General features: G+C 56.6%; 5 protein-coding genes across 5 annotated transcripts; 2 read left to right on the top strand and 3 right to left on the bottom strand.

Moving 5' to 3' along the window:
* Positions 1 to 522: 522 nt before the first annotated feature.
* Positions 523 to 1,730, top strand: EX895_000561 (uncharacterized protein; the record flags this gene model as incomplete). The annotated part of the gene is made up of 2 exons (XM_029881162.1): positions 523 to 1,482; positions 1,572 to 1,730. The coding sequence occupies 2 exons, from the start codon at positions 523 to 525 to the stop codon at positions 1,728 to 1,730; spliced, it is 1,119 nt and encodes a 372-aa protein (XP_029742548.1).
* Positions 1,731 to 1,898: 168 nt separating this feature from the next.
* On the bottom strand, positions 1,899 to 5,198 carry EX895_000560 (uncharacterized protein; the record flags this gene model as incomplete). The annotated part of the gene is made up of 1 exon (XM_029881161.1): positions 1,899 to 5,198. The coding sequence occupies one exon, from the start codon at positions 5,196 to 5,198 to the stop codon at positions 1,899 to 1,901; it is 3,300 nt and encodes a 1,099-aa protein (XP_029742547.1).
* A 321-nt stretch (positions 5,199 to 5,519) lies between these two features.
* Positions 5,520 to 9,440, top strand: EX895_000559 (uncharacterized protein; the record flags this gene model as incomplete). Its single annotated transcript, XM_029881160.1, has 1 exon — positions 5,520 to 9,440. One exon carries the CDS (start codon positions 5,520 to 5,522, stop codon positions 9,438 to 9,440), a length of 3,921 nt encoding a protein of 1,306 aa, XP_029742546.1.
* A 90-nt stretch (positions 9,441 to 9,530) lies between these two features.
* Positions 9,531 to 11,363, bottom strand: EX895_000558 (uncharacterized protein; the record flags this gene model as incomplete). The annotated part of the gene is made up of 1 exon (XM_029881159.1): positions 9,531 to 11,363. The coding sequence occupies one exon, from the start codon at positions 11,361 to 11,363 to the stop codon at positions 9,531 to 9,533; it is 1,833 nt and encodes a 610-aa protein (XP_029742545.1).
* Positions 11,364 to 11,720: 357 nt separating this feature from the next.
* Positions 11,721 to 12,541, bottom strand: EX895_000557 (uncharacterized protein; the record flags this gene model as incomplete). The annotated part of the gene is made up of 3 exons (XM_029881158.1): positions 11,721 to 12,060; positions 12,147 to 12,281; positions 12,366 to 12,541. 3 exons carry the CDS (start codon positions 12,539 to 12,541, stop codon positions 11,721 to 11,723), a joined length of 651 nt encoding a protein of 216 aa, XP_029742544.1.
* Between the last annotated feature and the right edge of the window lie 529 nt (positions 12,542 to 13,070).

Genomic DNA, 13,070 nt, shown 5'->3' with positions numbered 1-13,070 from the left:
GCAACTACATTACCCCACGCATGTACAATTTCCAATAAGTTAGCCCAAGACTGGATTTCTAAGCACCCTTCGCTCTCTCCGCAAATATAGCCGGCAGCCGGATCCTAGGTACAGTACATGGCGCGAGCTCGACTCTTTTCTATAGCCGTGGTGGGCAATCTTCGTCAACATGATCGCTGCTTGCCCTACAAACTAGTTCGGCTGGGTTCTAGTGTCGCCAGTAGCGTGAGCAGGGGATGTGACGGTGGAACAGATGAATCTTGCGTGGGCGCGCTCTCAAGGCCCCAAAAGAAAACAAAGCTGTTCCGCTCTTTCACACATGGTTTTGGTGACAGTCTAATTGTGCTCGCTTAAATATCAATCACGAAGCTGCCAGAAAGGGTTTCTCACTCATTCGCTTTCAACACTCACCAACCTCGAACCTCTGCTTGCTCCACCGATTGTTTCCGTCCATACCTTCAATTACTACTGAAGCCCGCATTCAATACAACTCATATCGGCACCGACAACATCACTGCCAGCATGACCAAACCAGGCGAACGAGAAATGGGCAGGGAGCCCACGTCCGAAGAACAGGAGCCCCCAGTCTACGAGCAGGGTGTCAACTCGCCCTCGCGAGCGGGAGGCGTTGCAGAGATCGCAGAGGCGCTCCAAGTCGAAGAGATCGATGCAGACCTCTACAAGTCCCTCACGCTGTGGAAACCGGCCCGGGCACGCGGAGTCTTTGGCGGTCAAGTCATCGCCCAGGCTGTAGCAGCATCCAACAAAACCGTCCGCGAGGGAATGCTGCTCCACTCGCTTCACAGCTACTTCCTACTCGCCGGCGATGAGACTCGTCCCATCATTTACCAAGTCAGCCGTGTTCGCGATGGAGGCTCGTACGTCACCCGCTCCGTCAACGCCATACAAAAGGGCCGAAGCATCTTCACCATCATCCTCAGCTACCAAAAGCCCGAACCGCACGAACCAGCATTCGCCATCCCGCTCCCCTCGCTCGACGCCGAGGGTCGTTTCCTCATGGAGTCCATCACTGGCTCGCATGCCACAGGCAATCACTCGGCCAAATCCATCACCTTCCGATCTCTCCCCGGTCCCGATGCGTGCCCGCTCAACGAGGAGCGATACCAGGAAGTGCTGCGCCGCGGATACGCCGACGATCGCGTACGCCAGGTGCTCGAAGGCTGGATCAGCGACCGCAAGGCTTCGCCCGTTGAAATTCGTGACGCCCTGCCGGGCATGTACGACAACAACGGCATTCCGACCCCAGGCAATCAACAAGCGTTTTGGATGCGCACACGTCGTCCTATGGAAGGAGGTCTCGAAGCGCAAAAGGTCGCGCTGGCGTATGCATCGGACTTCTATCTGCTCAGCACCGTACCGAAAGCGCTGAACAACAGCAGGAGGATCAAGATGATGGCCAGCTTGGATCACAGCATGTGGTTCTACCAGCCGTTCGAGGTGCACAACTGGCTGCTTTTCGTCGTAAGTGTTTGTCTAGCCCTACTTGGTTTCACCGGACAGGAGTTGCTAACCTGGATTCATGCCCTTTCTTCGGTGTTGACTTTCTGCAGATGCAAACTCAAGCCGCGTCCAACGGTCGAGGTGTCGTCGTTGGTCGCATTTACAGAGAGGACGGAACGCTTGTTGCCGTCGTCTCTCAAGAAGGCCTCGTTCGAGGTAACAACTCACAAGATCCAAAGACGGATTCGACGTCGAAAGCTAAGCTCTGAATCGAACATGTATCTCATAATCAGGTTTCTCACCTTGTTTCCCGGATGTGCGACCTTTATTCCTCCGTGGCAAGACTTGCTCAGAATTACGTGCCACAACTGGTTACGATCAAAGTGACTGAGTGCCAATGGAAGCTGCGGAAAAGTCACTGCATTGCTTGGCGTTCTTCAAGCGAAAAAGCTCGATCCCGTCCTCGAGTGCGTACGAAGAGGTGAAGCTCTGCTGGAGATCGAGAAATCGGCAAAGTTGGCAGCTGTGCTGCTCGTCGGCAAACCGCCACCCACGACGCTACCGATACCAGCTTGAGAGAAGGACAGTGAAGAATCCGCGTCGAACGCCCCACCTCCCACGGCAGGCGAGTCTCGCAACGGCTTGATGTGGGCAATCCGCTTATTGAGCTGATTCACCTTGTCTTTTGCTTCCGCCAGCATGGCCGCTTCGCTGCTCAACAGTTTTTCGACCCTCTTCAGCTGTTCGCCGCCCAGCAGGCCCTCACGCGGCCTCTCTTCGCGCAGTGCAGCCATCTGCGGTCGAAGCAGCGAGAGCTGGTGCGACAACAGCTCTGCCTTCGCTGATAGCGCTTTCCTGTTCGCACGCGTGTCCACCTTGTATTCTCCATTCTCGCTACGAGACACGCCGACCTCGGCAGCAATGCGCTCGAGCTCCTCAAACCACTTCTTCTCGTACATCGACAGACTCGGCTGGTGTGAGTCCATCAACCGCTGTAGCGCTTTGTCGATTCGCGCGACGAGCTGCAGTTGCGTGGCCGCCAGCTTTTGCACGCGCTCGCCAAGCGTGCCCTTGGTACCCAGCTCTTGACACCGCAAGCGGATCGTGTTGAGCTTTTCCAGTTGGCGCGTCATCTCGCGAACCTGCAGGTCCAGACGCGCTTGCACCGCGTTACCTGCAGAGACAACGTCGCGGATCTCATGCCGGTACGTCTCGACCGTCTTGCCCAGCGCGCGGAGCAGTTCGGGTGTAATCTGAAGTTCAGACTTGGTTGCAGCTCCCGAGAGAGCAGCTCGACGCGGATGCTGTGGCAACCCTTGCACGCCAGCAGACTGAGCAAAGATTGCTGGAGGTTGGAAGGCGGGTCCATCTCCCAGAAGAGAGATGTACTGCTTCGTGCCGCTGCTGGAGTCGCTTGCGCCCAACGTAGTTGCCTGCCCGCGAGAAGCAGAGGGGTCAAGCTCATCTTGCTCGATACGCAGAGACAGCTCTACACCCACCAGCTGCAGGTCCGTCGTCACGGCAAGGAATGCATACGACAAATATACGTCCGACAAGATCGAGACACCAGTCACTGGATTGACTTCCAGAACCTTACCGTCTTTCCCGCCTGCGACCGTATTGACCACCCAGACCACCTCGGTATTGTATCCGTGATGAAGCATCTTCACAAGCGCCTGTTCGCGCGAATCTTGTTCGGCAAGCGAGGTGTCCTCGCCCGCTTCGTTATCTAGCTCATCCTGTGACGGCATGTTGAGCGCCTCAATGAGCTTGGGTACCCAGGTTGCGAAGCCGAGACAGTGTGCACCAAACGCATGGTAGACGTACAGAGCGTCGCCGTACAGCGGGTCTCGTACAAAGCTGGGTTTGTTGCTGCCCATCTTGCTGAGAAGAAGGTCGGACGCTGCGGCCTGTGATGAGATGCCGCTGTCTAGAGCCGTATCGAGCAAACCCAGGTCGATGGTCTCGTAGATTAGCAATGTAGGAAGCTCTTCAGGATCTTCGAGGGTGAGCGCTTCAAATTCGTCCGCTTCGTCTTCAGTGTCCGACAGGCCGTATCGGTTCGTCTTGGGAGGCTTGCTCTGACGACGAGCTGCGTTGCGGCGGTTTGACGAGGGAGCGTCCCACGAAGCTTCGACAGACTCGAGGAGAAGCGCCACATCCATGCGACCGTCATGACCGACAATGCTGAGCGCAGCAACGCCCGTTACAGCAGCAGCCGGCTTCGTATCCGCACTCTCGTCGGTGAGCCACGACCAAATCACATCGCTGGCAACGCTCTCCCGCTCATCGCACAACTCCACTGGGGCGGGTTTGAGTAAGAACGGTCCTTGAGGTCTGGGTGCTTTCTTGACACTACCGCCTTGACTGATGTCCTGCCTGTAAGACCACGAAGGAGGATGCAGTCGTACGGGACCATCTCCCACGTGCTCGACCCCTGCCGGAGCTTGTTCCGACTGTTTCGCGGCACCAGGCGAAGCTACGAGCTGGTCGAGGTCCATGGTAGAGGTAGATCTGGATCGAGCGAATCGTTCTGGGCCTGGTGTCACTGAGCCTTGTCGTTCTGCAAGCTCTTGCGGCGAGCCCTTGGAAGCCTGTTTGAGCAAAGCCTTTACGTAGCGAAGCTGCGTATCGACGTGCGATGTGTGCTGTGATTCTGACGTGTTGGCGTGATACGAGGCAAGCTTGGCCAGGTTGTGGATGTAGGCAGAGGGAACAGTGGCGCTTTTGGGAAGAAAGGGGCACAGTGCCCACACATCGCCGTTCCTCATCAGTCCAAACACGGTGAGGGGTGACCAGTCGGAGGGGCCGCTGGAGCGCGATGCGGCATCGGCCCAGGTATGATCGGCGTCTTGATCAAAGGGAGTTGAACGGAGCTGCGGGTTGTTGGTCACGCAGAGGGAGAAGCTCACAGCGGTTGTAGCGTCATCGTCTGCTGCAGAGACACCGAAGGTTCGTGTCTGACCTGCAAGAGAGGAGTCATGGTTGCGCGAGGAGAGGCTAGGGGTTGCAGATCGTGAACGAGAGTGGTGCGTTGCGGAGACGTTGTGAAGTGGGAGGAACGAGGCGGTCTGTTGTGGCTCCTCTGTGTCTCTGGCCACATCGTATTCGCGAAGAAGCCCATCTTCCGTCAAGACGAGGAGAGAAGTGCCACTTTCACCCCAAGGATGCCAGTCGACCTTGGATACTGCGGCATCAGAGTGGGAGGAATGATAGTAGGGAGCGACTGGAATGGTTCGGCAGACAATCTCGCGATCGACGTGCTTCGTGTAACCCGATCGGGGCAAGACTAAGAGGGTGATCTGGCTGTCACCTACGCAGGCAAGCAGCTTCCCCGTGGGATTGATGCTGAGGTATCGAATGTCAAAATCGATTGTGTCATGCTGAGCAGGTACCAAGACTTTGTAAGAGGCTGGCGAGGTGGACTTGAAGGAGGAAGAGGGTGAGGGCGACAGAGGATGGTTTGCAGCCAAAACCTTGGCGTCGACGAGAGACGCGACTCGTACTTGGTTGTCAACGACTACAATCAGATCTGTACCTCTGACAGCCATAAGCCTTGTGTGGCTTCCGTAGATTTGAGAGCCTGCGTTTGAATTCGACGATGCTGACGGCACATTTGATGGGCGGCTGGAGGTGAAGATGGGGTGAGACGACAGTTGCTGCAGCCATTGCGGATCGCTCAAGGTAGGATCGGGCGACTGTGGATAGCTGCCTAGAGGAGCCTGTGTGTGGGTCATTGTGCTGCAAGTGACTGAATGCCTCAGCGAGAGCGGATGGTATAAGACGGTGTAAAGAAGGAAACGAGGCTAGGGCCATCACTACTGTGACCAATGTGAAGGATCGCTGCAATGCTTCCTTCCAAAGTCGAAGGCGTGGACGTGCTCAAATGTGGTCAGAATTACATAAGCAAGCGACAGTCGACACTTTTGGACCCTGCGTCTCTCCACTTTCAGAGCTGGGTGCTCCTCGCACTTGACTGGCAACTCCTTCGGCAGCACCTGGCCGCCACCTCCATCCCGTCCACCAAGTTGGGAGGTATCTTCCTCTCCTTAGCTAGGATGGATGCTGAAGCAGGGCCAAGCCGTACCACGGCTCGTCAATCTGCCCGCAATGCAGCTGCCCCTTCCAATTTCGATTGGTCGCGTCTTGCCGGCATCGACGCGGATGGCGATAACGAGGAAGCCGAATTTGGGGCACTTGCCTATGGAGACTACTACGACGACGACGAGGATTCCGATATCAGCAAACCTGAATGGGACGATGAGGATGATTCTGATGCAGCAGTTGATACTCCGAGCAGGGGTGTCCATAAGAGACCGCCCACAAAGACATTCACATCGGCACGCATTTTAAAAAGCGGAAGAGCGACCACCCACTCAAGGATCAGCAAGTTCGGCGCAGCTGCAAGTGACGACTCGGATGATGACGACGAGAACGACGATTCGTCGGACTCAGAGGCAGAGAGCATGATGGACATGGATGGGCTGGATCCTCAGCTCCTTGGACAGGGCGATTCCTTGCAGTCACGGCAGCGTCAAGATCAAGATAGCGATGCGGAGACAGGGGCAGACGCCGAGGTAGATTTCGAACCAGAGTCTTTTCGACGCTTGGTAAGCTCCCTTCAGGATACCTCTCGTGAGGCGGGAGCGCTTCGACAGCGATGGGATACCTCCATCGAGGCCGAGAACGCCGAATTCGAAAACGAGCTCCGCGCGGCAGCAGGCTTCAAGCAGAAGCGTCGGGCTCGCAGGAAGCTTCACGAGCAGCCATTGTCGCCCGAGGTACAAGCTCTACTAGCTGAGGCGAATCTCGCCTATGTTGAGAATCGCCTTTACGACGCCATTCCCAAGCTAGAAGAAGTGATCCGAATCGAGCCCAATGTCATGGCCGCATGGAACACGTTGGGCCTCATCTACGCTGAGATAGGCGAGGAAGAAAAGAGTATACAGTGTAGGATCATTGGTGCTCATCTTCAGCCAGGGGCATCTGGAGAATGGAAGTCGCTCGCATACCGCTCTATCGCGCAGATGCTCTACCGTCAGGCCATCTATTGCTTTCAGCAAGCCATCAAGGTCAACAAGGCCGACATCGATAGCATCTGGGATCGCGCCTTACTCTTGCGTGATCTTGGCGACTACAAGGCAGCGATCAACGGCATGCTTGACATTCTCAAGTTACAGCAATTCGACGCAGCCGTGGTGCGCGAGCTTGTTCCGATGCTTGTTACCACCAGAGACTATGACCGCGGTATCGAGCTGCTTGAGCGATGGCGGAAGATAAGCATGGAGGCGTTTCCGAACCCTGCTCTCGACGGTCACTTGGACCCAGCATTGGTAGAAGCCGAAACGGCGGCAGAGGATGCAGCGCAAGCCGACACTGCGACACTGGCCGTCAACAAGTTCCAGATATCTGAACTAGTTACTCTAGCGGATCTCTTGCTTCTCATCCGCAAGCCTCTTGAAACAGTTACACTGCTGCGGCAGACTGCAAGATGGCTCGATGGCCGAGCAAGTCAAGAGTTTTGGGATTCTGTCAACGACGATCGCGAGTTCGACGGAGACATTGATCCCCAGATCCGAAAGGAGCGCGACCTCGAAGGCTATGGGCGTCAGGTCGAAACGGCCGAGCCCCATATGCTCGACCCGGAAGTGCGCCTGCGTCTCGGCAAAGCCCGGATGATGCTGGGCGATGTGGCCGAAGCAAAGCAGCACTTTGACATTCTCACCGACGGGGATCCGGGCGACATGCCCCAGATCTTTGCTGAGATCGGGGATTGCTACTACGAGCACAAGCTGTGGGCTGAGGCACTCGACGTGCTTACGGATCTAGCCACGACAGAGTATGCTACCGACGACGTCTCGCTTTATGCGAAGCTGGCTGCCTGTAATCATGCGCTGGGAGAGCTGGAAGAGGCCGCGAGATTGTACGAGCCGGTCGTGGAAGCATCTCCAGATACGCTCGAGTGGCAGATGCGTCTTGCGGAAGTATACGAAGGACTGGGTGAAAAGGAAAAATCGCTCGAGGTGCTTCAACAGGTTATGCAGATCTTGCAAACGCAACGAGAAGCAGATGCACAAGTAGGAGCAGGTATGGGTCCAAGCTCAGCGTCCCATCCCGGGCCAACGAATGACGGTCAACTGTCCTTCTTCGATGAAATGGGGGCGACCAAGCCCGTCAAATCGGCGCCTTCCGCCAAGCGCGCCAGGATGAACTACAACCGACAGCAGAGACTCAAGCTGGAAGTGCAACGCGAGCAGGAGACTCAGCTGTCATGGCGACGTCTCGAGCTGCTCGACCCCCATGTTTTCATCGACGGATTTTGGCGGCATGACGTCGCCGTGAACCTGGAAGGTGAGAAACGTCTTGGCGAGTTCTACCACCCTTCCGAAAGCGTCGAAGAGCGAGAAAAGCGATATCGACAAACAGCGCAATGGCTCGAAGAAGCTGGTGGACTCATTGACGCCTTCCGCCTCAACCCCCGCCTGAATGGTCATCATCTCAAGAAGCGCCGCCCGGGCGGAACCCGCTCCTCTGTCGGAAAACAGCGCCGTGCAGCCAGCTCGGGCATGCCCGATACACTTGCCAGTTTGCTCAATCAAGCCGGTGGTGGACGCAACGCCATCTCGACGCAGGCGCGGAACCTACTCCATCGCTTGCAGGACCAGCTCGTCGAAGACGATGGGGCATCCGAGCATGCAGAGGGGAGCGAAATGGGAGACGGCGACGCGAGCCGCGTGCGCAGCGAGCCGGGACCCAAGCAGCTGGATATGGCACGGTTCCGCGGGCTTCCGATCGAGCACTGGATCGCTTTGTTTGCCAAGTACTGCTTTCTGCTGGTCAAGTCTGGCGAGCCAATCAGCGTGGTCAACTCGTTGCTGCAGTCTCTGCACACGAGTGCGGTGGTCTGGGGCATTTTCGAGCGCATGTTGGTGGTGCAATTGACGTGGCTCTCATGCGCCATGTACGCGAAGGATTGGCCGACGATGTGGAGCGCAGTGCGGTGGTTGTCGCAGGAGATGCAGTTTCACAACCTTCCGCTCAAGCTGGGTGCAAGCATCGCAAATGCGACAGGGTTCCACAGTCTGGGCAGGATGATCAGCAACAACGATATCAAGTTTTACCAGCGGAGGATGCGACAGGCGGAGGCAGTGGCGCGGGGTGCGCCGTGCAGATTCTCAACCCGAGACAGGAGGTGGCAGGTGCCTGCCGCGGTCACTGCTTCGCTGGCGAGGAACGAGCGGGAAGGATGGAACGGTAAAGCAGCGGGAGCGTCGGGAAGGAATTTGGCCGAAGAAGCGAGAAGACGGTCAGTAGAGGAGGGGGAAGAAGATGAAGCAAGTGCGGCTATCATCCCCAGCGACTCGGACGGCGGCGCCGGCGGCGGAGGGTCGGACTCAGACGAAGCCGAACCACGAGCCGACACAGCCGACATCAAGGGCGATCGACCGGACCCCCTGCTCGCCATCCGGTTGGCACGTCCGACCAAACCTTCTCCCCTCGCCGAAATGTTCTACGGCTACATGCTGCTCTACTCAGGCGGCTATCAGACCTCATCCGCCTTCTTCTGCCGGGCGTACGCCGTGCAGCCCACCGACCCGCTCCTCTCGCTCGCTACAGCCGTGGCGTTTCTCAGCCGCGCCACCAACCGCCAAACGGACAATCGCCACCACATGATTTTGACGGCAACGACGTTCTTGCAGAAGTATCTCAAGTGCAGAAGCGCAGCAGAGAAGAAGGAGGAGGAGGAGGGGTTGCATTGGGCGGAGATTGAGTACAATAGGGGCAGGGCGATGCACCATGTGGGGCTGGTGCATCTGGCTGAACGGCATTACAGGGCGGTTTTGGAGAGGGGGAGGGAGGAGAAGGGAAAAGGGTGGGATATGAAGAGAGAGGCTGCGTGGAACCTGGCCTTGATCTATACGACGAGTGGCAGTCCTGGGCTTGTTCAGGGCCTGTATGATCAGTACCTGCGAGTGTAGTTCGTGTTGGAATTCAACAAGTTACTGTGAGATGAGGTATGGAAACCCGCGTCGTCTTTCGCTCTGATTGTACGCAACTTTGAGATGCCGTTACAGATCCTCTTGCTTGACGCTGACAGAAAGGTTCTTCTCCTGAGTTGGACTCGTTGATGAAGCCTCCTTCTCAACCATTTCCTCGTCATTCCTTTGCACGGTCGTCAAATCGCTCATCGTAGCCTTCCCACTGTTCGCCAGCGTGTTCGCACGGGTCTCTACATCCATCTCTTCACCCTCGCCCTCCTCATCAACCCCACCACCGGTTGAAACCCTGTCTTCACCTTCGCCCACACGGTCACTGTTTCGCCTCTTGCGCAGCGACTGGTGCGTCCGGAGGAGCAGCGTCTTTGCCTGCCGCTTTTCACGCATGCGTTCCGCGAGCAGCTTGGAGTAGTTCACCGCTGGCCTTCCCCTGCGTTGCGAGGGCGGTGGCGGTGGGTCTGGTGTGGATGATGGGTGTGGAGATAGCGAGGTGTCGCTGCTGATGGAGGCGGAGGGGACGAGTGCGTCGACTTCTGGCTCGTCGGTTGTCGAAGTTTGCGAGATGCTCAGTATCGAGGTTTCGTCTCCCTCGGTCTTGACTTGGGTATCTGGGGTGCCCTGCTTCACAACCCCCTGTTTGCGTCGCCAGAACTGCGGCAACGGGATCGCAGGCGCCTCGTGCCCCATCCTCAACCGCATCGACCTCGTCACCTTCCCCCCTCCCCCACCACCTTCCACCTTCACCGCTGCATCCACACTCCCTTCCCCATCCATCTCCATACTGTCGCTCCTTCCGCCGGTCCTACCACTAGCATATGCATATGCACTGCCGGGAAGCAAGATGTTGCCGTACTCGTCGCGCTTCGCTTTCACCGCGAGATGCGCGATCCAGTCGGCGCTACCGACTCTGGAGGGCAAAGCTGCAGGGATGAGCGCAATGAGCTTCAGGACGGCGTCCGAGCCGGGTCGGGCGTCTTCTGGGTGTACATGCGCGAGGATGCGAGGCCTGTGAGATGCGGAGGTGGCAATGGTGCTGGTTGGAGGGGCGAGGTACTTTGCTTTGAGCTCGATGGGTGGTGTGCTGCTCGAGGGAGTCAGCGGTGTTGACGAGGATGGGAGACATTCAGGCGCAGGTGAGGAGGTGGCAGAGTTTTCGAGGTCGAGGCGCTGGCGACGACGGACAATGCGACGGGACGATTTGGGGAAGCGAAAGAGCATCGCGATGAGTCGGACGAGTCGCACTGTCTCCTTGTATGTTAGAGGCGGCGGTGGTGGTGTTTGGTCTAATGTGAGCGTGTCTTCTTGATCGACCTCTATGTCGATGAGAGCATGCTTGTGAATTGTCTGAGCGATGATATGAGTGGAAGAGGAAGCATCGTCTGTTAGCCCTTCACTGCGCCGTTTAGACTGCCTCTTTCTCGTCAAAGAATTGTTCTCTTCAGCTTCTTGGCCGGGGGGCTCCATCTTTACGTCTGAAGGGTCCTGCAAGGCTGCATCGCTGTCCTGCCCGCCATATGAGGCCTCGCTTGAAGTATATCTCAGCCCAGCTGCATCCTCCTCGTCAGACTCTACACCCGGCGACGCGGCCACTGCCAACGCCGACTCGCCTCGCTCGAGTTTCGGCCTGATTGTCAGATCGCCTTCCACCTCGTCATCGTCGCTGTCGAATCGGTGCAGCCTCGCCTTCTTCTTCTCAATCCTCGATGTTCTCTGTGGCGCTGGTCGAAAGTCCTGCCAGAAAATCTCGTCCGTTGGGGAAGCGCTGGTTGATGCATGAGAGAGCGACGATAGCGGATTCAGCGAGATGCTGGTTGCCGAAGAAGATGGACCGAGGGAGGCTGACCCAGCGCGCGGATCGAGTCTCCACGACCAAGGCGCCGATCTTGCTCCTCCGTCGGACTCCATGTTTTGAAAGCGAAGTGGGGGATGGCGTGCGTGGAAGTGTGAAGCTGAGCCTTCGAGGTTGGCAACAACAGGGTTGCAATCCATTTTCTCGGAACATGGAAGATTCGCCCGGCTGGACCCTGAACGAGCTCAAGAAGAGCAACACGCAAACGCGTGACGCGTTGATTGCAGGCCAAAAGCCAAAAGAAATCCCTGTCGCTTGCTCACATTCTCATCACCCGCTTCATCAGCCTCACAAGCACAACAGACCAGCTTTTGAATGGTTCTGGATGGTACAAATACAGATAATGAGGTGATGACTAGAGCTACAAATGCGAAAGAATGAGCATGAGTCAGCGAATGGTAGAGTAATATCGATCAATGATCCCCCGCCATGAAGTCCTTCATCAACCGCGCCCCCTCTTGACCATTCCTGAGCAAAGCCCGCTCCGACTCTTCCATGCCCTGCAAGAAGTCCGTTATCTCTGCACTCATTGCAGTCCCCGTACTCATACCTAACGTCGGCCCATCCGAGACCATAGCCGCGATGGCTTGTGCCGTCGCGAAGCCGTGTTCGTCGCCCTCTGCTGCCGTTCCAGCCGCGCTTGAAGAACTCGTAGAGGCGGTGGAGAGGTGCTGAGACTGTTGGAAGATCTGTGCTATTCGGCCGATGTACGCTTTTGAGAGCACTTGCATTTCGGTGTCGTCGTCGTCCATGCTGTCGTAAGGAGGTGGTAGTGGAAAGGGCAAGCGGTTCAACGAGTGGTCCAAGTACTTGTGAGGAACTGGTGAGATGGAGCTTACAGTTGAGCAAGGCGGGCACCAAGCGCATACCAGTGAATGTTCTGATGCCGCAACTGGACTGATGTTGGATTCGCATCTAGCGCCGCTTTGACTCTTGTTGAAAACGACTTGGGTTTGTTGATTGAGACAATGTTGCTGGCAGCCATACGCAAAGAAGGGAGCCCAAGCGTCAGTTCTGGGGCCACCTTGACCTTAAGCAGACTGCAAGAAAGTACTCACTTGAGAGCCATCAGTTCTGCCAGCCAGAAGGGCAACTCGACACGCGAAAGCGCCTTGATGTCGCGTTCCTCATTCGACTGGATCTGGCCCATGTTGGGCACGTCGATGTTGAAGGTGCATGGTAGCCTCTGGGAGTCGGCGATAAAGTCGTCTACATTCCAGTAGTTGTGGTCCATCTTAATATTGCTATGCGGTTGTAGGTAGCTGCATTAGGCACGATAGGAATTTGGTGGTGGTTGGAAGGGACAGAGAGGTCAGAATCAATCACGAATCCTTGGTTCGGCGAGGAGTGGAGGGGAAGAGCGACAAGAATACAGCGTTGTTAGACTGAGCAACAGAACACGTTGGAATGCGAAAAAGGCAGGATTTAGCGTGGCAAAGGTGTTCTTCACAGAAAGCGAGACTCGCACGCTCGTCTGTCCAAGAAACCAAGAAAAAGAAAATCTTGGACTCGGACTCAGCGCGGTGCTGTCAAACTCCGCTGCCGAATTTCTGCTTCTGAGGGGCGCACGAGGCAAGCAAAGAACCTTCCCTGAGACCAAGAAGACCCTTGGCATTCACAGGAATCACAACCTCGGCAAGCATTCTCTTCGCAACCAAAACAAGCACAGAGACACACTTCCCACGCTCTGCCGCCGGTCAACGTCCCTCGCTTGGCAACACGGATCTTCTAACGCTGCACCAGGATGATCTGCAGATCTTCTG

The sequence above is a fragment of the Sporisorium graminicola genome, chromosome SGRAM_1 (genome assembly GCF_005498985.1).
Source record: "Sporisorium graminicola strain CBS 10092 chromosome SGRAM_1, whole genome shotgun sequence".
In the NCBI taxonomy this organism is placed as follows: Eukaryota; Fungi; Basidiomycota; class Ustilaginomycetes; order Ustilaginales; family Ustilaginaceae; genus Sporisorium; species Sporisorium graminicola.
This window is presented reverse-complemented; position numbering and strand designations above follow the sequence as displayed.